Genomic DNA, 25,532 nt, shown 5'->3' on the forward strand with positions numbered 1-25,532 from the left:
AGAGAAAGAGAGAAAGAGGGGAAGAGAAGAAACGCGTGCGCACGCTGAAGAAACAAAAAAGGGAAGGGGAGAAATTAACCCATTTCTATTCATCCGTGTATCTCCAATAGGCTGTGGCTTACGGATATGGTTCTGGTATCTTTTTCCTCTAGAAGCAACATGGCAGCTCCCTGACTCTGTCTTCTTTCCTCTTCTATCTTGTTTTTAAAATACATCCTTGCTATATTCTACACTGCCACCAGACAAAGCAAAATTTTTATTAACCAATGGTAATAAAACATATTCACAACACACAGAAGGGAATCACACATCACAAATCTTAACATACCTCAAAAAAAAATATATGAAAAACCAAAAAAAAAAAAATATGATAGCCAAAACCATTCTGTAAAATAAAGGAACTTCTGGATGCATCACCATCCCTGACATCAAGCTCTGTTATCGAGCTACAGAAACGAATACAACTTGGTATTGGTATAAAAACAGACAGGTGTGTTGGAAGGGTTTTATATTTATTTAAAATTCAGAAGTATTGTGAGCATTTTTATTTTAATTTTTTAAAGTCTATATGCCTTCATATTTTCATTATACACACCTTTAAGGGCAACAATTACCCATTTTTTTCATTTTTAGTTCCTCCTGTTGGGTGTTGTGAAAATACTATCATAGTCTAAGATATTTGTTGTCAATAATAGCATTTTGAGAGAATTTTAGACTTACAGAGGAACTAACAAAATGCTATACCCTTTATCTAGTCTCTCTCTATCCCTTTTCGTCATTCACAGGCCATCTATATGGGACCCTCTATATGGAACCCACAGGACCACAACAGGCTAGGACTGGTAGGTATTTCTAACTCTTTTTCCTGTTCCCCCATTCCAAAGTCTCCAGTCTCATTCCCAGCCCTATAGCAGCCTAGATGAAGGTGCCTCTCCTCCCATTCCACACCCAAACTTGGGATACTCCACCAAAGCTTGAATCTTCTTCCTATAGACCTTCTCATCTGCATTCCCAAGCACCTAGCCCATTCCCATTCCTTCCTGTCAAGGTCTAGAACCCGCAAATGCTTTCAACTAGGCTCCCAGTAGTCACTGGTAGGGATTCTGGAGGGCGAACCACACTATTCATCTGCCCTTCATTATGATCTTTCCATTCACCCACACTCAGGAACAATGTGCTTACAGGTCCCCTTAGTCTCATTTCAATTCCCTGGAGACTCCAACTTTTGGTTCAGATACACGGTCCCCCAATATCTGTCTTTCCAGATGATTCTTTGTTTTACATTAGCCTAATTCCAGAATACCCTCTTTCTACCACACTTCTTACTCCGTATGGACCCCAATCCTAGGTGTGAAGAAGATCCACTTACCTCTGAAACCCCATTCAGCCTTCCTCCTTGCCCACATCTTTCCCACTCTGCCATGCAGTCACAGGCACAAGCACTCCCTGCTGGGCCACCCACAGCCACCAGACTTTGGAAAGATCCATAGAGAACAACAGAAACCGAAGAATGGAACACCCACCAACAAAGGCAAGACCAGATACCAACACCTTTCACTTCAGTCATCCCATTCCAAATGCCTAGACACCAGCACAGAAACACAAATACCAAAATTCAAGACGGGATGCAACCACAAAAACCCAGCGAGGCAACTACAGCAGGCCCCAAGATATGTAATATAGTTGAAGAAAAATGTACTTGAAAGCAATTATGAATATGTTCAAGGTCCTTAAATAGTAAGAGTAAGAGGGTAAATTCTTTATTGGAATCTGAAAACACAATTAGTGGAATGAATATAATGATAATAATCCCTGTCATAAAAGAAGCCTTTAGCACAGCAAACAAACAAACAAACAAAGAACAGACTCACTAAAGAAAAGCCAAACTCATCTGGCAGTGGTGGTGCATGCATTTAATCCCAGCACTCAGGATGCAGAGGCAGACGGATCTCTGTGAGTTCAAAGTCAGCCTGGTTTACAAAAGTTAGTTCCAGGACATACTCAAAAACTACAATGATATCCTGTCTAGAACAATCCCAAAAATCAAGAGAGAGAGAGAGGGAGAAGCAAGAAAGAAAGAGAGAGAAAGGAAAAAAAGAAAAGATATACTGAGATAAAACTGGAAATAAAAAGTTTAGGAAGAGAAGCATCAAAACTTCAGAGGTAAGCCTCAACATTAGAATACTAGACTTGGAAGAGAGAACCTCAAAAGTTAAAGATTAGGTAGAAGAATGGATATTAAAGACATAGAAAATGTTAAACCTAAAAAATTCCTGACACAAAGCATCCAGGAAATATGGGACACCATGAAAAGTCTAAATATAGGAACACTTGGGATAGGAGGAAAAGAACCTCAGGCAAAATGAGAGGAAATATTTTCAACAAAACCATCGAAGAAAAATTCCCTAACCTAAAGGAGGAGGTGCCTTTCAAAGCATAACAAACACACAGAACACCAAATAGAGAGGAACATAAAAAATTTCTCCACGACACATGATAATCAAACACTAAATATACAGAACAGAGGAAGAATATTAAAAGCTGTAATGGGGATAGAGCAAGTAATGGATAAAGGCAGGCCCATTAGGGTGCCACCTGACTTCTGGGCAGAGTGAAGGTGGGCTAGACCCAGAGGTAGAAACAGAGACTTCTCTGAAGAAGGATCTTGTGGGAGGAAGTTCAGGATTTTGTGCAGGTGAGCTAGCCTCCCAGTCCAATGCAATGAGCCAGGTAGACATGCTAGACAGGAGTGGCACACAAGGGCTATCCCTATGAAGGATTACAAGCTTAGGAAATACCAGTAAAGCTGTAAAATAGGATGAGCTCTGGATCATCCATGGATGGATGTGGGGTTGTGTTTCTACTTTTCATGAGTGACTGTGGTCAAGATCCGATGCTTCCCTCTCTGAAGCTATGGAGTGAGATTAATACATGTAACTAGATTTATATAGGTGTGTTAAAATATTAACACAGTTGTCTTCAGAGATCATAACTAAATGGGGTGCCAGCAGTTCTTTATGGCCAAACTGCTGGATAGGAAAGAATCAAATGTAAAGGGAACAAATTGATCCCCAGTAACTGAAACCTGGAATTAAATAGCCCCATGTGCAACATCCCCTAGACAGCTCCAGGACTTCAACAAGGGGAAATCCTGTATAGACAAGCAAAGGGAAGAGCCAACACTTGGCTATCCTGTCCTATGAAGCAAGGAGAGTCCAAGGTTATATTCAGATCAGTTCTCATTAATTTTATGTAAGAAGGGAGCCACCAAGGTATCCCAAATACAGCTCTTCTTAGATGTAGCCCAGACAGACCCACCTGACTCCATGATGAATGTCCATTCTACCACGTCCCAGAGGGGTACTATACATGTATTCTGTGTAATGTCAGTTTTTTTTTAATACACTGGCTGCACTATTACTTTTCTTTTTTTTTCTTTTTAATTAAAATTTCCACCTGCTCCCCGTTTCCCATTTCCCTCCCCTCCTCCCAAATATTGCCCACTCCCCCCACTCCCCTCCCCCATCCCCACTCCTCTTCTCCTCCCCCCACACCATTCCCCCTCCCTCTCGATACTGAAGAGCAGTCCAAATTCTCTGCCCTGCGGGAAGACGAAGGTCTTCTATCTACGTCCAGGAAGGTGAGCGTCTAAACAGGCTAAGCTCCCACAAAGCCAGTTCATGTATTAGGATCGAAACCTAGTGCCATTGTCCTTGGCTTCTCATCTGCCTTCATTGTCCGCCATGCTCAGAGAGTCCAGAATCAACCCATGCTTATTCAGTCCCAGACCAGCTGGCCTTGGTGGGCTCCCAATAAATCAGTTCCACTGTCACAGTGGGTGGGTGCACCCCTCGTGGTCCTGATTTCCTTGCTCATGTTCTCCCTCCTTCTGCTCCTCATTTGGACCTTAAGAGCTCAGACCGTTGCTCCAAATTGAGACTCTGTCTCTACCTCGATCCATCGCCAGATGAAGGTTCTAAGGTGATATGCAAGATATTCATCAGTATAGGATAGGGTCATTTCAGGTTCCCTCTCCTTAGTTGCCCAAGGTACCAGCTGGGGACATATTCCTGGACACCTGCGAATCGCTCAAGAGTCAAGTCTCTTGCCAACCCTAAGATGGCTCCCTTAGATAGGATATATACTTCGCTGCTCCCGTATCCTCCCTTCCTATATCCCAACCATCCCAATCCCCCGAGCTCCTCCCATCCTCCCCTTCTCATGTTTCTCATCCCATTTCCCCTTTGCCCCATGCCACCTCACCCACAAGTTCCCAGTTTTTGCCCTGCAATCTTGTCTACTTCCCCTCTCCATGCGGATGACTATATGATTTTCTTTGGGTTCATTTTCTTATTTAACTTCTCTAGGCTCACAAATTATATGCTTAATGTCTTTTATTTATGGCTAGAAACCGATTATGAGTGAGTACATCCCCTGTTCCTCTTTTTGGGTCTGGGATACCTCACTCAGGATAGTGTTTTCTATTTCCATCCATTTGCACGCAAAATTCGAGAAGTCATTGTTTTTTACAGCTGAGTAGTACTCTAATATGTATATATTCCACACTTTCTTCATCCATTCCTCCATTGAAGGGCATCTAGGTTGTTTCCAGGTTTTGGCTATTACAAACAATGCTGCTATGAACATAGTTGAACAGATACTTTTGTCATTTGATGGGGTATCTCTTGGGTATATTCCCAATAGTGGTATTACTGGATCTTGGGGTAGGTTGATCCCAAATTTCCTGAGAAATCGCCACACTGATTTCCAAAGTAGTTGCGCAAGTTTGCATTCCCACCAGCAATGAATGAGTGTGCCTCTTTCTCCACAACCTCGCCAGCAAAGGCTATCATTGGTATTTTTGATTTTAGCCATTCTGACAGGTGTAAGATGGTATCTCAAAGTTGTTTTAATTTGCATTTCCCTTATCGCTAAGGAGGTTGAGCATGACCTTAAGTGTCTTTTGGCCATTTGAATTTCTTCTGTTGAGAATTCTCTGTTCAGATCAGTGCCCCATTTTTTTATTGGGTTCATTAGCATTTTAAAGTCTAGTTTCTTGAGTTCTTTATATATTTTGGAGATCAGACCTTTGTCTGTTGCAGGGTTGGTGAAGATCTTCTCCCAGTCAGTGGGTTGCCTTTTTGTCTTAGTGACAGTGTCCTTTGCTTTACAGAAGCTACTCAGTTTCAGGAGGTCCCATTTATTCAATGTTGTCCTTAATGTCTGTGCTGCTGGCTGCACTATTACTAAGGACATGTTGCTCTGTGTGTTCTGCAGGAGCCTATCGAATGTCTTGAGAACTTGCTTGTCTAGAGCTTCCGTGAGAAGCTTCCCCTCAGTCGTCTTCTCTGCCCTCTCTCCTATTTCGGGTGGGATAGGAGATAATCTGACAACTGCCTCTAAAATAAAAATTTAAACATTGACCCATTGTGCCTTCTGATCATCAGGAGTCAAAGCCTCCTGTATTCTGTGCCATACCAGAGATGGAATGGGCTGGCCAGCTTCAAGGGGCAGAGAACAGGCCAGATGCAGGGCTGTCCACTCCACTCAAGTTATTGACCCTATAGCTCCTGCTGTTTTTCTTCTACTGGTAAATGAAGAAGTGTGATCATTACACCAGTACAACCACCAAGCGTAATTCCACAGATGGAACAGAGTCCCCACCAGCCCCCCCCCCTCAGTTGCGAGGTTCATGGTCACACTGGCACATCTCATCGCTGGAATAATCGGGTGCCCTGCTCTGGATAATTACTGCTCCCGGTCAATGAGGGTCAAAAGTATCAGTTTCTCATTAACTGATTAGCCCCAAATTTGAAGCTTATATGCTACAAACATGGTCATTTGATTTGAACCATGAGATTTCCTTACACTAGTGTTGCAGGACCCACTGAGTGCTTTTAAGTTTTCTATCACAGTATTATCCCTTTATGGAAAATTGACTAGAAAGATCAGATATAGTTGAAGCTCATATCATAACTTATTTTTTATTTATTCTTATTTTCTTAATGTTTTAATACATCTAAACTGCAGTTTCCTCTCCCTTCCCTCTTCTTAATACCTTCCTCACCTCATACCATGACCCACTCCAGATCAGTTTATAAAAGAGCAGGCTTCCCAGAGACATCAGCCCAACATGGCAAAGAGGATACAATAACACTAGACACCAACCCTCTTATCAGAGCTGTGCCAGCCAATCCGGTAGGAGATAAAGGGTCTCAGGAGCAGGCAGAAGAGTCAGAGACAGCCCCAACCCCTTCTGTTAGGAGTCCCACAAAACCACCAAGTTAACAACTATAACATGCATGCAGAGGTCCAGTGCAGGTTCATGCAGCCCCCATGATTGTCTCTTCAGTGTTTGTGAGCCCCCAAGAGCTCTGCTCAGTTGAGTCTGTGGGTCATGTTCTCCTGGTGGTCTTGACCCCTCTGGTTCCTATAATTCTTCCTTTCTCTTTTCCTTGGGGTTCCCTGAACAACAAAGTGAAGGACCTGATGGAGATCTCTAAGTTAGTCTCTCTCTCTCTGTCTAATGTTTGACTGTGGTTTTCTGTATCTGTTCCCATCAACTGTCAATGGAGACCTCTCTGATGACATCAGATCACATCTTGATGTCCTCTAGGAATTCCTCAAATCTTGAGTTATACTGAGACTGTTGAATTTGCTGTTATGCTAAGTGGGTAAGGTTTTGTGAGGGATTGAGAATGTGTATAATGACAGAGATCAAGGGCTTTAAAGGATTTGTAGCTAAAGGTGGCCAGTGGTCATTTGGTCTGTGAAGTATAGATCATTTTAGCTCCTTTAGATATTTTACAATGGCTGATTCTGAATAGGTTACTTCTGTACTGTTCTATGCCTGCAAGAGATGATTTGCCCACCTGCTGTGGGACTTCTGGCTTTGCAGGGAAGCCAATCTGCTGCTAAGAACTCAGGTGCCTTGTTATCTATACCCAGTGCCACAGAACGTGGTGGAACTGAAGTCCTGTTTACTGATGCTGATCTTCATCTCCATAGACTTCACACACTCTGTCCTCATGAGAGGATTTGAAAACTGCAATGAAAAGATGCATACACTCATGACGAACCCCAACTGTGATGTCCCTTATTGACCACACTCCCCATGCAATGAATTAAAGTGGCCCTTGCTCAACCTCCCTGTACGATGATGGATCAATCCGTGTTGGTTTATTGACAGAACTATGTCACACCAAGAATATATGGTTAGGAGAGGTTCCACAGTCTATAGGAATTGTGTATTAATGTGAAATCCATTTTTCTATGTGGATCAAATAGACTTGACTCTTAGCCAAGCTATCTTGAGGGCATCCCCAGGGTAGAACACACCACAGAGGTCAGTGTCCTAGACCTGTGTATATGGCCTCAGGTGCCTCCTCTCTCTGTGCCTTAGTGTCCTGATGTCTCAGCTTTGGAACTATGGCCACCATAGGGACTCTTGTTTACTTCAAAGTGGGTAATTGCTCTCCGAGGGCCACTTCCTAGCAATCTCAGTGTCCATGCCAAGGGGCAGACCCTGCTTTAAGGTCAACAGCAAACAAGAGAGACAGAGGACTCTCACACTGTGGACACATTGAATATTCTCCATGACATGCAGACATCTTGGACTTAGATGGAGACTCAGTGACAACTTCTCTTTCCATGTGAGCTGATCCTTCCTCTACTCACTCTACTCACATCCTTCCTTGGGCATCTATCTTCTCTGCTTTTCCGTGTGTGTGTGTGTGTGTGTGTGGTTAGTCTCAAAACTGTTACTAGGGTCACTTTCCTTCACAGTTTCAGTTTGAAACTGAGAGCTTGGCCTCTGTGGGTCTGCTTTGGGACCTGTCTGAGTCGTTGCTCATTGCTGAATAAAAAGCTTTCCCATTGACTGGGTTCTGGGGCAGATCAGAATTTCTGAGATAGGCATGGTAGTTTCCCATGAATCTGGTGCAGAGTTCATGGCTCAAAGTCACCTGTGACCCAAAACTGCAGCCAGACAGGTACTGGGTTGAGATGCAGACAGAGGGGATTTGGGGACTCAACTGAGAAGCCCGAGTGCTGTATGAGGCCATGGGGCATCTGCAGGGAATTCTGACAGACCTACCTTTTTTGATTTCTCAGGGACAGTTATTGGCCTAGAAATTCTATGGGTTTCTTGGTTCGTCAGTGGGAGGAGGTAGAAGGGAGGTATCAAAATCTCAGGTCCTGCTCTCAAGCTCACCCTGCAGGAGAAAGGCCTTAATCTGTGCATTTGCGTGGGGAGAAGATATGCTTCCTTGTTCAGGACATACCCTGGTGTGAGTTCTTAGTTTCCGTGTAGCCAACAGCCTACTCCTGCATCTCCAGAAAGGGTCTGGGACCACTCACTCCCATGGAGACACTAGAGAAGACAGAACTTTTTTTTAACCACATTCTGATCAATCCATGTGCTCCTCAGCCTGAGAGATCCATATATTTGAAGTCATTGGTGATTGGCGACAGATGGGTTTATTTGTTATAGTGAAGAAAGACTTGAGACGGGGCAAGGGTGAAAGCCTAGAAATTTGAGCCCTGGATTGAAACTGTGTCCATGCCTTTCATGATGTGTTTGTTTCCAGCCTAGACACCTTCTCTGGTAGGTACAAGCCTCCACCAGGCCCAGAGAAGGGGAAGATGCCTCTTTACCTCACTAGGTATATTATCCACAAGGAATACTTAGAGTGGCCAGGAAGAAATAGACAGTTGTGGTGTTCACAAGTGATATGATCATTTCGTTCCCAAGAGCCAGGACCATCTGTGCCGACTGCATGCTATGCTGCCACTGCTCCATGCTCCAGTCCCCCAAGCATGCTTCCCCAGAACTGTTTGGCAGCCTGCATCTGAGAAGCCTGGCCAACCCCTTGATGAGGCTGCTCATCTCTAGGTCCAGAAACACCTGTGCTGGGACCAGATTGGCCCTTGGTATGTTTTAGCAGTCTTGATTATATATTTATAGGAGTTCCAGGTCTCAGGATATCATAGGACATGGTCAATATCAAAGCTAAAAGATGTTACAAAGGGACACTGCCCACCACAGGCAGGGTTTTCTTTTATTCTGGGTCTTTTGTGTGCAGAGTGTAGAGCTCAGACTAGCGCACTAGGTGGAGAGATGATGTTATCATGTTAATTATGTGCTTTCTATACCAACAGCACCCATGACAAGTATTCCTACTCACACCTGGCTGCACCCTATGTGAGATGAAGGATGCTCTACACCCTGCGTCTCCTTGACCATACCCACCTGTGTCACAGTAACTCCCAGGGGCTCATTCTAAAATCGCAATGAACAACTCTATGGATGTGGTAGAGTTTGTCCTGCAGGGATTCTCTAAGAATCATGCATTCCATGCTTTTTTCTTGGTATTTTTCCCCATTTCCTATCTAATGGCTCTTGCAGGAAACACCCTCATTTTCATAGCCATCAGCCTGAACCCAAGTCTTCACACCCCCATGTATTTCTTCCTTGCAAACCTGGCTCTGTTGGACATTGCCTGCACATCCACTGTTCTTCCCAAGCTGTTGGAGGGTCTGGTGGGGAAGGGCAGCCACATCTCTTATAAGGGATGCTTGACCCAGATTTTCTTCCTAACCTGGGTTCTGGGGGCTGAGCTGCTGCTGCTTACAGCCATGGCCTATGACCGCTATGTGGCCATCTGTCGCCCACTGCACTACAGCATGCTGATGAGTCGGCCCGTCTGTGTCCTGCTGGCAGGCAGTGTGTGGGCCATCAGTGCAACCAACTCATCCTTGAATACTTACCTGATGGCACGACTCCATTTCTGTGGCCCCAACCAAATCCGCCACTTTTTTTGTGAAATCCCAGCACTGCTACTGCTGTCTTGCAGCCCGACCACCCTCAACAACATCATGACTGTCATTGCAGATGTTTATTTTGGTGTGATCAACTTCCTGTTTACCATGATATCCTACAGCTTCATCATTGCCAGCATCCTACGCATCCGCTCTGCAGAGGGCAAGAAGCGTGCTTTCTCCACCTGCTCTGCACACCTGGTGGTAGTCATATTATACTACTCCACTGTCATCTATACCTATGTGCAGCCTGGCTCTGGATCCTCTGGAAATAGCAAGGTGGCTGCCTTAATATACACAGCAGTCAGCCCTACCCTGAATCCCCTCATTTACTCTCTGAGGAATAAGGATGTCAAAGTGGCCCTCAGGAAGGTGTTTCCCTGTGTCTGTTGAGGAGACAGAAAGCAGTGGTGTGGCTTGATCCAACTGTTGATGAACTCATTGGAACCTATGACTAAGAGTCTGATGTCATGACAAGGAACAGAAGAGCAATTTATGTGATAGATGTACACACAATGTGCTCTCTTGGAGGAGACACTGGCCATTTCTTTCTGTCTGTGTGAGCGTCCATGTTTGGGACAGGCTGCACATCTGTAGCCTGGTGTCACCGATTTTTGGTATCCTGTGTTGGTGAAAATCATCCAGACCCCGATATTTGACTTGTGAAGAACTGTTTCTGGTGCGAGCAGAAGATAGGGGAGAGGTGGTCAGACAAGGAGGGGGAGGACAACTTGAGGGGATGGTATGGTCCAGATGGAGGGAGGACAGAGAAAGGAACGGGGAAAGAGATGTTTTGACTGAGGGAGCCATTATGAGTCTGGCAAGAGACCTGGCACTGGAAAGATTCCCAGAAGGCCAGAGGATGACCCTGGCTAAGACTTAAACAATAGAGGAGAGGGTGCCCAATCTGGCCTTGCCCTGTAGTCAGACTGATGAATATCTAGAAATGCTACTATAGAACCTTCATTTAGTGGCTGGCAGAAACAGAGGCAGAGACCTAGAGTAGAGCAAAGGGCTGAGCTCCCAAAGTCCAGTTGAAGAGTGGGAGGAGTGAGAATATGAGCAGAGGTCAAGACCATGATATGGACAGAGTTCACCAACTCCTGCAGAACATGATCAGAATCAGCATGTGTCCAATCTAGTTCTCCTGTGTATGGGTGACTGTTGTATGCCTGGGGAAGACTGCGGGCCACTGGCGATGACACCAGGATTTGTCCCTTCTGCTTGTCCTGTCTTGTGGGGAGCATATTCTCTTTGGATGGATGCCTTGCTCAGCCTGGGTATAGTGGGGAGGGCCTTGGACCTTCCGCAAAGCAATGCACCGCCCTCTCAGAGGAGTGGCTGGTGGGAGTTGAGGGAGGATAAGTGGAGGGAATGGGAGGGTGGGAGGGAGCGGAACCTGGGATTGCTATGTAAAATGAAAAAGGATAGTTTGTTTTACTTTTAAAAAGAAGTAAAATGAAAGAAATTACAAAAAGCATTCAGTAAATTCAAAGGAAACAATAATATTCATAATCCACACTCTGCGTTTTTTAAATCTTTATGGTGTCTTTCTGATAATATTCTACTATATCTCTAAAGACTTCGTTGTATTTTTTTAAAACTATTTGTTTTTTAGCTGACTATTCTGTTTTTCCTCTCTCTCCCACCATATGCACATTTTAAAAGACACTGTGTCTTGCTTAGAGGTCTATTATGTCTGAATTTGTCCTATTGTGTATCTGAAAAACTTATCCGACAATGAGCATTTTTAAAAATGCTAAGCATTGTGGTTGCTGCTTTCTGGATGCTGGCTCTGCCCGCTCAGCCTTTCAACATAGCAGAGGTATGTTACCTCTGTGAGCCCCATGTTCACCACCCCAGCTCCATAAATATAGTGTGACTAAGTCGAGACCATTAAGAGATTTGCAGCATGCTGTCACAAAACCCATGTAAGTGTTCCTTAACAGAACCTCCCTAGATCCAGAGCCAATCCTGCCAGTAGCAGGAACCAGGAAACTGTCTCTTAAAGGAACGATAGTTCTGTTAGCTGCCAGGAAGGAGTCTATCTCAAAAAAAAAAAAAATGCCTACCAAGAAACTCCAGTTGACTCATATTTTGTGTGTCTAGAAGCCCTTTGTGTAAGCTTTCTGGGGCTTTATGTGGATGTGTATTGCCGAATGTTGAAGGTCATTATGTAATCAGAGTCTCCTTTTTTTTAGTAGCAACATAGACCCAAATAATAACCAAAAATATATTAATTACAACACTATTTGGCCAACAGATCAGGCTTATTTCCATCTAGCCTTTATATCTTAAATTAACCCATTTCAATTCATCTGTGTATCTCCATTAAATGGTGGCTTACTAGTACAGTTTGTTGTCTTTCTTCTCTGGCAGCTACACAGCAGTCGCTGACTCTACCTTCTTTCCTCTTCTATCTCTTCTCTAAAATACTTCCTTGCTATATTCTACCCTGCCATAGGTCAAAGCTAATTCTTTTTTTTAATTTTTTTTATTACTTAAAATAATACCAACCCAAATTCCCACTCCCTCCTTTTCCCTCCACAGACCCTCTCCCCACCCCTCCAACCCTAAGGGAGTGCCATGCACCCCGCCCTCTGGAAAGTCCAAGGTCCTCTCTACTATGTCTAGGTTGAGCAAGGTTTACATCCAAAGAGAATAGCATCCCATGAAGCCGGTGTATGCAAATAGAGACACATCCCATTCAGAGGGTCTTGGTTGTTCCCATGCTCATTCACTCACAGTCCAGTTGGAGTTGGTGAGCTCCCATTAGCTCAAGCAAACTGTCTCAGTGGATGACCCCCTCATGGTCTTGATTCCTTGCTCATACTCTCACTCCCTCCACTCTTCAAGTGGATCTTGGAAGCTCAGTCCAATGCTCCCATGTGGGTCATTGCCTCTGTTCCTATCTGTTGTTGGACGAAGGTTCTATGGTGATATTTAAAATAATCATCAGCCTGACTACTGGGTAAGGTCAGTTCAGACACCCTCTCCTCTATAGGAAAGAGATATCTTGATTGAGGGAGCCATTATGGTGTTAGCAAGAAACCTGGCTCTAGAAAAATGCCCAAGTACCCACAGGGATGAACCCAGCAAAGCTAAATCTTTATTAACCAATGGTAATAAAACATATTCACAGCACACGAAGGGAATCATACATCACAATTCTTTACAGACCTCGAAAGAACAATACTCAACACCATATGAAAAAAAAACTCATGATAGCCAAAACAATCCTGTATATTAAGGGAACATCTGAAGGCATCACTATCCCTGACACAAGCTCTATTATCAAGCTACATCAATGAATACAACATGGCTCTGGTATAAAAACAGACAGGTCTTGGAAAGGTTTATATTTATTTAAAATTCAAAAATAGTGTAAGCATTTTTATTTTAACATTTAGAGTCTATACACCTTCATATTTTTAATACACATGCACACCTTTTAGGACAACAATTACCCCTTTTTTCATTTTTCAGTTCCTCCTGTTGGAGTTGCAAAAATACTATCATAGTCTAAGATTATTTATAGTAAATAATAGCATTTTGAGAGAATTTTAGACTTACAGAGGAACTAACAAAATACTATACCCCTTATCTAGTCTCTCCCCATCCCTTTATGTCAGTCACAGATACCTACAAGGACTCTCTATATGGGACACACAGGACCACAACAGACTAGGACTAGATAGATACTTCTCATTCTTTTTCCTGCCCCCCATTCCAAACTCTCCAGTCTTATTCCCAGACTGGTTGAAGAAGCCTGTTCTCCCATTCCACACACAAACTTGGGGTACTCCACCAAACCTTGGAGTAAACCCAGCTCTTCTTCCTGTAGACCCTCTCAATGCCTTCCTCTGCACCTAGCCCATCCCCATTCCTTCCTGTCAAATCCTTGTACCCAGAAGTTCTTTAGACAGGACTCCAGTAGCCATACCTGGTAGAAATTTTGGTAGGTGAACCACACTGTCCTCCCTGATCTCCATTATGATCTTTCCATTCTTACCCACACCCAGGAACAATGTGCTTACAGGACCCCCTTAGTCTCACTTCAATTCACTGGAGACTCCAACTTTTGGTTCAGATACACGGTCCCCCAATATCTGTCTTTCCAAATGATTCTTTGTTTTACATTAGCCTAATTCCAGAATACCCTCTTTCTACCACACTTCTTACTCCGTATGGAGAGAGAGAGAGAGAGGGAGGGAGGGAGGGAGGAAGGAAGAGAAAAAGAAAACACAAACTGAGATAAACTGGAAATGAAAAATTTAGGAAGTAAAACATCAAAACATCAGAGGTAAGCCTCACCAATAGAATATTAGATAGGAAGAAAGAATCTCAAAAGGTGAAGATAAGGTACAAGAATGGATACTAAAGACAAAGAAAATGTTAAATCTAAAAAATTCCTGACACAAAACTTCCAGGAAATCTGGGAGACTGTGAAAAAACTAAATATATGAATACTAGAAATAAAAGAAGAGCGCCAGGAAAAAAACCAGACAAAATATTTTCAACAAAGCCATAGAAGGAAATTTCCCTAACCTAAAGAAGGAGGTGCCTTTCAAAGTATAACAAACACATAGAACACCACGTAGGCAGGAAAAGAAATTCTCAGTGACACATGATAATCAAACCCTAAATGTACAGGACCAAAGTAAGACTATTAAAAGCTGGAACGGGGAAAGAGCAAGAAACATATAAAGGCATGCCCATCAGAACAACACCTGAATTCTTTTCTGTTCTTGTGTTCTTGTTTCTGTTTTGTTGAGATAGAGTTACTCTATGTAACTTCGGCTGTTCTAGAACTTACATGGCAGGCCAGGTTGACTTGAACTCACAGAAATCTGCCTGCCTTTTCCTCCCAAGTGCTGGGAATATAGGCATGTGCCACTACTGTCTGGCAACACCAGGCTTCTTAATGGAGATTCTAAAGGCCAGAAGGACCTGGACAGATGTTCTACAAACTCTAAGAGATTACTTCTGTACATCCAGATTAGTATAAGATGGAGAAATATCACACTAGCAACTTAACAGCACACCTGAATGCTCTAGAACAAAAAGAAGCAAACTCAGCCATGAGAAGCAGGTGACAGGAAATAATCAAATTGAGGGCTGAAATCAATAAAATAGAAACAAAGAAAACAATACAAAGAAGCAATGAAACAAAGAGCTGGTTCATTGAGAAAATCAACAAGATAGACAAACCCTTATCCAAACTAATCAATACGTAGAGAGAACATCCAAATAAACAAAATCAGAAATGAGAAGCGGGACATAGCAACATACACTGAGGAAACCCAGAGAATCATTAGGTCATACTACAAAAACCTGTTCTCCACAAAACTGGAAAATGTAAAAGAAATGGACAGTTTTCTGGATAGGTACCACATGCCAAAATTAAATCAAGACCAGGTGATCAATTTAAATATACAAATAAACTGCAAGAATATAACCCTCAAAGAAGTGGCATCAGCTGGCAAACGTGTTCAAATACCTAAGATTATGGAGTAATTTGTCATCCAAATCAATACATCATCTGCCCCTAACTGATCCCCACGGCAGGAATGAACTGCTTCCTCTAGGGTCTAAGATTGTAATTGTCACATGAGGGAAGATTAGTTTTGTTCTGATATACGCCAGATGCTCTTGCTGGATACTCAGGCCAGAGAAGGTAGGGCTGAAGCTAGCACAGTTCAAGGGTTGGGAAGCCAGAACAGGAGTGATCAAGAACACCAGGAGAACATGGCCCCCAGAATCAACTGAACAGGGCTCTTAGGGGTTCTCAAAGTCTGAAGAGACGATCAAAAGACTGAGAGGAAGCTGCTCACGGAAGCTCTAGGCCAACAAGTTCTGAAGGCATTCAGTGGACTCCTGCAGAATACACAGAGCAACATGTCCTTAGCAATAGTGCACCCAGTATATTAAAAAGACTGATATTACACATAATATGTGTGTAGGAACCCTTGCTTGTCACCCCTCTGGGACGTGGTAGAATGAACACTCATCATGGAGTCAGGTGGGTCTGACAGGGCTACATCTAAGAAGAGCTGTATTTGGGATACCTTGGTGGCTCCCTTCTCACATAAAATAAATGAAAACTGATCTGAAGACAGCCTTGGACTCTCCTTGCTTCGTAGGACAGGATAGCCAAGTGTTGGCTCTTCCCTTTGCTTGTCTATACAGGAGTTCCCCTTGTTGAAGTCCTGGAGCTGTCTAGGGGATGTTTTACATGGGGCTATTAAATTCCAGGTTGCAGTTACTGGGGACCAATTTGCTCCCTTTACATTTGATTCTTTCCTATCCAGCAGTTTGGCCATAAAGAACTGCTGGCACCCCATTTAGTTATGATCTCTGAAGACAACTGTGTTAATATTTTAACACACCTATATAAATCTAGTTACATGTATTAATCTCACTCTGTATCTTCAGAGAGGAAGGCATCAGATCTTGACCACAGTCACTCATGAAAAGTAGAAACACAACCCCACATCCATGCAAGGATGATCCAGAGCTCATCCTATTTTACAGCTTTACTGGTATTTTCAAAGCTTGTAATCCTTCATAGGGATAGCCCTTGTGTGCCACTCCTGTCTAGCATGTCTACCTGGCTCATTGCATTGGACTGGGAGGGTAGCCCACCTGCATAAAATCCTGAACGTCCTTCAAAAAGATCCTTCTCCAGAGAAGTCTTTCTTTCTACCTCTAGGTCTAGACAATCTCAACTCAACTCCAAATGCTCTCTATGATTCTTTTTTTGTATTTTTAATTAATTTATTTATTTATTAAAGATTTCTGCCTCCTCCCCACCACCACCTCCCATTTCCCTCCCCCAATCAAGTCCCCCTCCCTTGTCAGCCCTAAGAGCAATCAGGGTTCACTGCCCTGTGGGAAGTCCAAAGACCATCCACCTCCATCCCGGTCTAGTAAGCGGAGTATCCAAACTGCCTAGGCTCCCACAAAGCCAGTACGTGCAGTAGGATCAAAAACCCATTGCCATTGTTCTTGAGTTCTCAGTAGTCCTCATTGTCCGCTATGTTCAGCGAGTCCGGTTTTATCCCATGCTTTTTCTGACCCAGGCCAGCTGGCCTTGGTGAGTTCCCAATAGAACATCCCCATTGTCTCAACATACAGGCATCCTCCTGAACAGTAACCTTCATCAGGCGATGAAAGGAGACAGATACAAAGACCCACTTTGGAGCACCGGACTGAAATCTCAAGGTCCAAATCAGGAGCAGGAGAGAGAGCATGAGCAAGGAACTCAGGACCGCGAGGGGGGCACCCACGCTCTCTATGATTCTTGAAGTGCACTTGTTTTTGTGTTTGTCTTTTTTTCAAGACAGAGCCTTTTGTGTAGCTCAGGTTTGCATTTAACACCAGATCTTCTTACCTTAGCTTCTGATGTGATTGTATCTGACTATCCAAAGTTTGTGTTTGCTAAGGAACCTAAGGAAAACATTAACAAAGACATCACAAGAGTAAATATGTTACAAAACCACAAACTCCGGTGCAAGTGTTTTGTCCCCTCCGCACCATCATCTATCCCTCTGGTTCCTACAATTCTTTCTCCCTCCTCTTCCTTGGGGTTCTCTGAGCAACAAAGGGAAGGATCTGATGGAAATCTCTGAGTTGGGCTCTCTCTCTCTAATGTTTGGCTGTGGTTCTCTGCATATGTTTCCATCAACTGCCAATGGAGGCATCTCTAATGACATCAGATCACATCTTGATGTTTTCTAGGAGTTGCTCAAATCTTGAGCTGTGCTGAGATTTGAATTTGCTGTTATGCTAAGAGGGTGAAGTTTGTGAGGGATTGAGAGTGTGTATATTGACAGAGTTCGAGGACTTTAGAGGAATTGGAACTTAAGGTGGAAAATGATCATTTCATTTGTGAAGTGTGGATTATTTTAGCTCCTTTGGATCTTTTTTAATGGACAATTTTAAAGGGGTTACTTTCTTAACTGTTCTATGACTGCAAGAGATGATTCACTCACCTGCTGTGGGACTTCTGTCTCTGCAGGGAAGCCAATCTATTGCTAAGAACTCAGGTGCCTTGTTATCTATATCCAGTGCCACAGAACATGGTGGAACTTAAGTCCTGCTTACTGATTCTGGTCTTGATAACCACAGACTTCACACACTCTGTCCTCATGAGAGGATTTGAAAACTGCAAAGAAGTTTCATACACTCATGACCAACCTCAACTGTGATGTCCCATATTGACCACACTCCCCATGAAATGCAATGAGAGTGGCCCTTGCTCAATCTCCCTATACAATGAGGGAGCAATCAGTATTGGTTTATTGATAGAACTATGTCACACCAAGATAATATAGTTAGGAGGGGTAAGCCCATAGACTGTGCTCAGTGATTGTGTGTTAATGTGAAGTCCATCTTCCTACAGGGATCAAATGGACATGACTCTCAGCCAAGCAGTCATGAGGGCATCCCCAGGGTAGAAGTCACCATAGGGGTCAGTGCCCTAGACCTATGCATATGGCCTCAGGTACCTACTTTCTCTATGCCTAAAAGTTCTGGTGTCTCAGCTTGGGGATTATGGACACCATAGGGATTCCTGTTTACCTCAGAGTGGGTAATTGCTCTCTGAGGGACATTCCCTAGTAATCTCAGTGTCCACGCCAAGGGGCAGACCCTACTTTAAGGTCAACAGCAAACAAAAGAGACAGAGGACTCTCACACTGTGTCCACACTGGAAGTTCTCCATGACATGCAGACATCTTAGACTTGGATGGGCACTCAGGGACAACTTGGCTTTCCATGTGAGCTGATCCTTCCTCTTCTCACATCTTTCCTATGGACTTCTATCTACCTTCCTTGCTTTTTTTCTTTGTGTGTGTGTGTGTGTATGTATGTTTGATTATTCTCAAAAGTTATTTGGTTTTGTCCTAACTTATTCTAATATTTTAAAAAATTGCTACCAGAGTCATTTTCCCCTCAGTGTTTCAGGTTGAAACTATGAACTTGGCCTCTGTGGGTCTGCTTTGGGACCCATCTGAGCTGTTGATCAGTGCAGATCAGAAAGCTTACATTCCAACTTGGTTCTGAGGCAGCTCTGGATCTCTGATAGAGGCATGGTGGTTTCCTGTGAATCTGGTGCAGAGTTCAGGGCTCAAAGCCACCTGTGGCCCAGAGCTTTTGGCATACAGGTAATGGGCCGAGAGGCCAACAGAGAGGATTTGGGGGCTCAACTGAGAAGCCCTGAGTGCTGTATGAGGCCATTGGGCATCTGCAGGGAATGCTGACAGACCAGATTTGCTTTTGCAGGGACAGGTATAGGTCCCGAAGGCTATATGGGTTTTGTAATTCTTCAGTGGGAAGAGGTCAAGGAGGTATCAAAAGCTCAGGTCCAGTTCTCAAGCTCACCCTACAGGAGAGAGGCTTTGGTCTGTGCATTTGCAGGGGAGAAATGCTTACGTGTAAAGGACCCTAGTGTCGGTTCTTTGTTGCCATATAGCCAAAAGCCCATTCCTGAATCTCCAGGAAGAGTCTGGGACCACTAACTCCCATGGAGACACTAGAAAGGGCAGAACTTTTTTTTTTTAACAACATGCTGATCAGTCCATGTTCTCTTCGGCCAGAGGGCCAGAGGTCTGGGTGATTAGCGATTCATAGGTATATGAGATGTAGGGAAAACAGACTTGAGACTGAGCAAGGGTGATAGCCTAGAAATTTGGTGCCTGGATTGAAGCTGTGTCCACGCCTTCAATGCTGTTTGCAGCCCTGGTACAGCCTGACACCTTCTCTGAAAGGCATAAGGCTCCACAAGGTCCTATCGGCCTCACTGGGTTTACTATCCACACGGAGTGCTTGGGGTGTTCAGGAAGAAATAGACAGTTGTGCTCTTCTACTGCACGTACTGGCTCTGTGGGAACCTAGGCTGTTAGGATGCTCACCTTCCTAGACCTGGATGGAGGGGGAGGACCTTGGGCTTCCCACAGGGCAGGGAACCCTGACTGCCCTTTGAAGTGGAGAGGGAGGAGGGGGGAGGTGGAAATTTTAATAGAAAGAAAGAAAGAGAAAGAAAGAAAGGAAGGAAGGAAGGAAGGAAGGAAGGAAGGAAGGAAGGAGAAAGAAAGAAAGAAAGAAAGAAAGAAAGAAAGAAAGAAAGAAAGAAAGAAAGAAAGAAAGAAAGAAAGAAAGAAATGATCACTTCATTACCCAAGAGCCAGGACCGTCTGTGCCGACTGCATGTTATGCTGCCACTACTCCATGCTCCAGACCCCCAAGCATGCTTCCCTAGAACTGCTTTTGTAGCCTGCATCTGAGAAGCCTGGCCTACCCCTTGATAAGGCTGGGCATCTCTAGGTCCAAAAAAACCTGTGCTGGGGACCAGATTGGCTCTTGGTATGTTTTGGGAGTCTGGCAATATGTTTATAGGAGTTCCAGGTCTTAAGACATCATAGGACATGATCAATACCAAAGATAACAGTTGTTATAGAGGGATACTGCTCACCACAGGCAGGGTTTCCTTCTGTTCTGGGTCTCTTGTGTGCAGAGTGCAGAGCTCAGATTAGCACACACTATGTTGAGAGATGATGTCATCATTTTAATTATGTGCTTTCTACAGCAACAGTACCCATGACAAGCATTCCTGGCTGTGCTCTTAGTGAGATGATGGATGCTCTACACCCTGTGTCTCCTTGACCATACCCACCTGTGTCACAGTAACTCCCAGGGGCTCAATCTCAAATCGCAATGAACAACTACACAGCAGTGGTAGAGTTTGTCCTGCAGGGATTTTCTGGGGATCCTGGGTTCCAGGCTTTCTTCTTGGCCTTTTTCTCCACTTTCTATATCCTGGCTCTTGCAGGAAACACCCTCATTATCATGGCCATCAGCCTGAACCCAAGTCTTCACACCCCCATGTATTTCTTCCTTGCAAACCTGGCTCTGTTGGACATTGCCTGCACATCCACTGTTCTTCCCAAGCTGTTGGAAGGTCTGGTGCAGAAGGGCAGCCACATCTCTTATAAGGGATGCTTGACCCAGATTTTCTTCCTAATCTGGGTTTTGGGAGCTGAGCTGCTGCTACTCTCAGCCATGGCCTATGACCGCTTTGTGGCCATCTGTCGCCCACTGCACTACAGCATGCTGATGAGTCGGCCCGTCTGTGTCCTGCTGGCAGGCAGTGTGTGGGCCATCAGTGCAATCAACACATCTGTGCACACTGGCCTGATGGCACGACTCCATTTCTGTGGCCCCAACCAAATTCATCACTTTTTATGTGAAATCCCAGCACTGCTACTGCTGTCTTGCAGCCCAACTACCCTCAACAAGATCATGGCTGTCATTGCTGATGTTTATTTTGGTGTGATCAACTTCCTGTTTACCATGGTATCCTACAGCTTCATCATTGCCAGCATCCTACGCATCCGCTCTGCAGAGGGCAAGAAGCGTGCTTTCTCCACCTGCTCTGCACATCTGGTGGTGGTCACCTTGTATTACTCCACCGTCATCTATACCTATGTGCAGCCTGGCTCTGGATCCTCCTTGGAAAATAGCAAGGTGGTTACCTTATTGTACACAGCAGTCAGCCCGACCCTGAATCCCCTCATTTATTCTCTGAGGAATAAGGATGTCAAAGTGGCCCTCAGTAAGGTATTTTCCTGTGTCTGTTAAGGAGATAGAAAACACTGGTGTGACTTGATCCCACTGTTGATGGAGTAGTTGGAACCTATGACTAAGAATCTGATGTCATGTCAAGGAACAGAAGCAACAGAAGTATATTTTATGTTACAGACAAACATACAATGTGCCTTTCCTGGTGGAGCTACTGGGCATTTCTTCCTGTCAGTGAGGGCATCCATGGTTGGGGCAGGCTGCTCGTCGAGATGGAGGAAGGACAGAGATGAGGGAGCCATTATGGGGCTGGAAAAAGACCTCACACTGCAGAGATCCCCAGAAGACCATAAGAATGACCATGGCTAAGACTCTAAGCAATAGAGGAGAGGGTGCCTGAACTGGCCTTGCCCTGTAATCGGACTGATGGATATCTTATATGCTACAATAGAAACTTCATTTAGTGGCTGGCAGAAGCAAAGGCAGAGACCTAGAGTAGAGTAAAGGGCTGAGCTCCCAAAGTCCAGTTGAAGAGTGGGAGGAGTGAGAATATGAGCAGAGGTCAAGACCATGATGGGAACACGCACTGAAACAGTTTACCTGAGCCAATGGGAGCCCAACCAACTCCAGCCGGACAAGGACAGAATCAAAATAGCCCCTCTGAATATGGGTGACAGTTGTATGGCTGGGGCAGCCTGAGGGGGACCACAGGCAGTGGCACAAAGATTTCTCCTTCATGCTTGTACTGGCTTTTGGAAACCTATTCTCTTTGGATGGAAGTCTTGCTTGGCCTGGATATAGTGAGGAGGTCCTTGGACTCTCCCCAAGGTAATGTGCCTTACTCTCTCTGAGGAGTGGCTGGAGGTGGTGGAAGGTATTGGTGAAGGGAATAGAAGGAGGAGGGGGAGTGGTAACTGGCATTGGTATGTAAAATGAAAAAGACAGCTTGTTTTCTGTTTAAAAAACTAAAATGAAAGAAATTACAAAATATTCAATAAATTAAAGGAAAACACAACAGTATACATCATTCAGACACTGCATATTTTTTTTATCTTTGTGTGCCTTTTTATATTATTTTTACTGTATCTTTAAAGACTGTTTTATTGTTTAAAGCTATTTCCTTTTATTACTATCTATACTGCTTTTCCTCTCTCTCCCAAGCCTATGTACATTGTTTATAAAACATGCTGTGTCTTGCTTAGAGGGCTGTTATGTCTCAATTTATCCTATTGTGTATCTGATATCTTTTACTGACAAGGAGCATTTTTAAGAAATGCTAAGCATTGTGGTTGCTGCAAGTCTGGTGGCTGGCTCTCCTTTCAGCCTTTCAATATAGCGGAGGTATGTTTACTCTGTGGAACCCCATGTTCAGCACCCCATCCAAGGATATAGTCGGTCTAAGCAACTTGCCACATGCGCCCAATGCCTTATCATCACCAGCATCCAGCACATGTGCTCAGCTGGGGAGAAGCAGAAGGCATTATCTACCTACTCATCTCATCTGTCTTAATGTTTCTTTTGCTGTGAAGAGACACCATCACCATGACAACTCTTATAAGGAAAACATTTAATTGGGGTTGGTTTTCAGTTCAGAGATTAACATCATGGTGGGGAGGATGGCGGATGTGATGCTGACTACATCTTGATCAGAAGGCAAACAGAAGTTGACTGAAACATTGGCGGTATTCTGAGCTTAGGAAACCTCAATGCCTACCCCTACAGTGACACACTTCCTCCAACCTTCTCAAACAAAGTCACATCTCCTAAAACCGCCACTCCCTATGTGATTATGGGGTCCAACTACATGCAAACTACCAGGCCACATTGATATGGAATTCCCTTCTATATGTTATGGATATGTTTTATTACAATTAGTTAATAAAGAGTCTGCTTTATCCTATGTAAGGGCAGAATACTGATAGGCAGGAAAACTAAACTGAATGCAGGAAGAAAGAATGCAGAGTCAGGCAGGTGCCATGTAACCACCCTAGAAGCAAGAAGAAACAAACCACAAGCCTCATAATAGAAATGGGTTAATTTAAAATTTAAGAGATATCTAGGAATACTTCTGAGTCATTGGCCAAAGAGTATTCTAATTAATATAGATTCTGTGTGATTATTCGGGGCAGGGGCAGTCAGGAAATGAAAAATCAGTCTCCATTTACACCATATCACTGTGCTCTCTGTTAATCATCCAAGTTCAGTGTTGCCTTCCAACTTGCCCAGGGAGAAATTAATTGCCTGCAGTAATGCACAAGCTCCTGATCTGCACGCTGAGCCCCTTCACCTGTGCACTGAAGAACAAGGATGCCAAGGATGCTTTGAAGAGACTTTTGCACTCCCTTCGATGTTAGTTGGAAATATGTACATTGCCGTTCTGACACTGTAAGCCTGTCTCTCACCTGCCTTGCTAAGAGAATCTTCCTGTCTTTGTACTTTGTGTCCTGTCTTTGTGTTTGGCTATGAATGTTATAGAAAATTGCCTTCAAATTCAGAACCTAGATGTGTGTTTTTGTCCCGTGTTGGTAGTTTTGATTAGTTGAAACTTGTCTATGTACACCAAATAAAAATAGATCCACGTCACCACCACCCCAAGACCTGACAGTTGCCCTTCTTTATATAGAAAGTCATGTTGCCTGCCCAAAGGGACACAGAGAGCCTTGCTTTTCTGAGCTAAGTACTTGCTTATTAGCTACTACTTCCAGTATGTGTACATCACTATATCAAAATAAATGATCTGATCTCAGTGTCTTCTCCCTACTTTACATCCGGTCTAGTGCTCTTCTTCAGAGATTCACATGTTATCCCTCAGTCTTCCTTTATGAATCGAAAGTGTCCTGTCACTTTGGAATCACTGAATGCAAAGCCTTGCAGCAGTGGAAGGTGGAGTGGAGCTGTTTCCTTACCATGTAGCAGCTGGGACTGGAGGCATTTAAGCTGGTTTCTCCTCCCCCACCCCTTGTCCCGTGCTTCCCTGCCCAAGTGCAACTTGTACTATGCACTTGAAGATGACACACAGCTGTGCAGTGAATCGTCTTTGGAAATAATTGAAAGATAATCATGGAGGAGTCTCTCAGGAAATTTTTGGGAGATCAATCCAGCCAAATTGACAATGAATATATTAAGTTAACCATCACAACCGTAAACCGTTGGCATGGTTCTGCTTTACCTGCTATTTTTCTCCACACTCCTTATTTTCATCTGTTAATTGTGTGTTTTAAAACATCTGGTCTGTATTAGTCACGTGACTCTCTAGGATATAGACAAACCCCACAGTGTGTTAAAGGCCCAAGGTATACATGCTCACACCAACACAAATGCATCTGATAAGCTCTTTATTTCTGAGTTTCTGCCACAGTGGAACAGAGCTCACCGTGTTAACATGACATACAAGCATTGTTGAATAGTAGCAACCTTGATGGATGGTTAGTTTATACGGAACTCATCTAGGCAGGAGAAATGCTGAGGTCCAGGTTAGAGCTGTGACTTAACAAACCTCTGCAATGACGTGGGGTCTGACAAGAGAACATCATGCCAGTGTCAGGTTCTGGTCTCACATCTTTGGATGCTGAAATCAAGGAAGGTTCCATGGGGATCCTAGGCTCTAAGACTCAGCCTGTAACTCAGGGCCTCTATGAGGATTTTCTTCCCTCAACCTGGGGAATGAACCAAGCACCAGGGAAAACTGTGAGGTAAGAGTGAGAAAGATGAAGACAGAAAAATTAGGTCAGCAAATGACTAGAACAAGTGTGGGCAGGGTTCGTTATTCTCCTTAGCCGTTCACTCTTGGTCTTTTCTGCAGAGGCTCAGATATTATCAAATGGGGTTCACTAAAAGAACTACACTCGAGATTTAACTAGATTTGATTTAGTGAGTCATAGGAATACCTTAACATTTAATAGCTTTGAACATATTTGCACACATTTCTAAGTACAAAGTATAAATAGTTAAAGTTATCTAAAACATTTGAATGAGTAGAAATCAGTATTATCTGGTAGAAAGTATTGTATTTCTTAGCTCAGGTCATGGCTTGGCCTGTGTTCCCCAGAATCAGGAGATGCCTAAATAAAGGCTTAAGTGATTTGTTATACTCCTAGCCCACTTCTTCAGAGTTCCACTCAAAGACCATGTCA

General features: G+C 43.8%; 2 protein-coding genes across 2 annotated transcripts; both read left to right on the forward strand.

The window, feature by feature from the left end:
• The first annotated feature begins 9,291 nt into the window (after positions 1 to 9,291).
• LOC130879888 (olfactory receptor 13A1-like) lies at positions 9,292 to 10,212 on the forward strand. Its single transcript, XM_057778716.1, has one exon. It carries the CDS (start codon positions 9,292 to 9,294, stop codon positions 10,210 to 10,212), a length of 921 nt encoding a protein of 306 aa, XP_057634699.1.
• A 10,323-nt stretch (positions 10,213 to 20,535) lies between these two features.
• Positions 20,536 to 21,459, forward strand: LOC130879889 (olfactory receptor 13A1-like). The gene has a single exon (XM_057778717.1). It carries the CDS (start codon positions 20,536 to 20,538, stop codon positions 21,457 to 21,459), a length of 924 nt encoding a protein of 307 aa, XP_057634700.1.
• The last annotated feature ends 4,073 nt before the right edge of the window (positions 21,460 to 25,532 follow it).

The sequence above is a fragment of the Chionomys nivalis genome, chromosome 8, assembly GCF_950005125.1.
Source record: "Chionomys nivalis chromosome 8, mChiNiv1.1, whole genome shotgun sequence".
Classification (NCBI taxonomy): Eukaryota; Metazoa; Chordata; class Mammalia; order Rodentia; family Cricetidae; genus Chionomys; species Chionomys nivalis.

Excerpts from the sequence above, each read along its gene's own strand:
- LOC130879888 (XM_057778716.1), top strand. The coding sequence starts at position 9,292 with ATGAACAACTCTATGGATGTGGTAGAGTTTGTCCTGCAGGGATTCTCT.
- LOC130879889 (XM_057778717.1), top strand. The coding sequence starts at position 20,536 with ATGAACAACTACACAGCAGTGGTAGAGTTTGTCCTGCAGGGATTTTCT.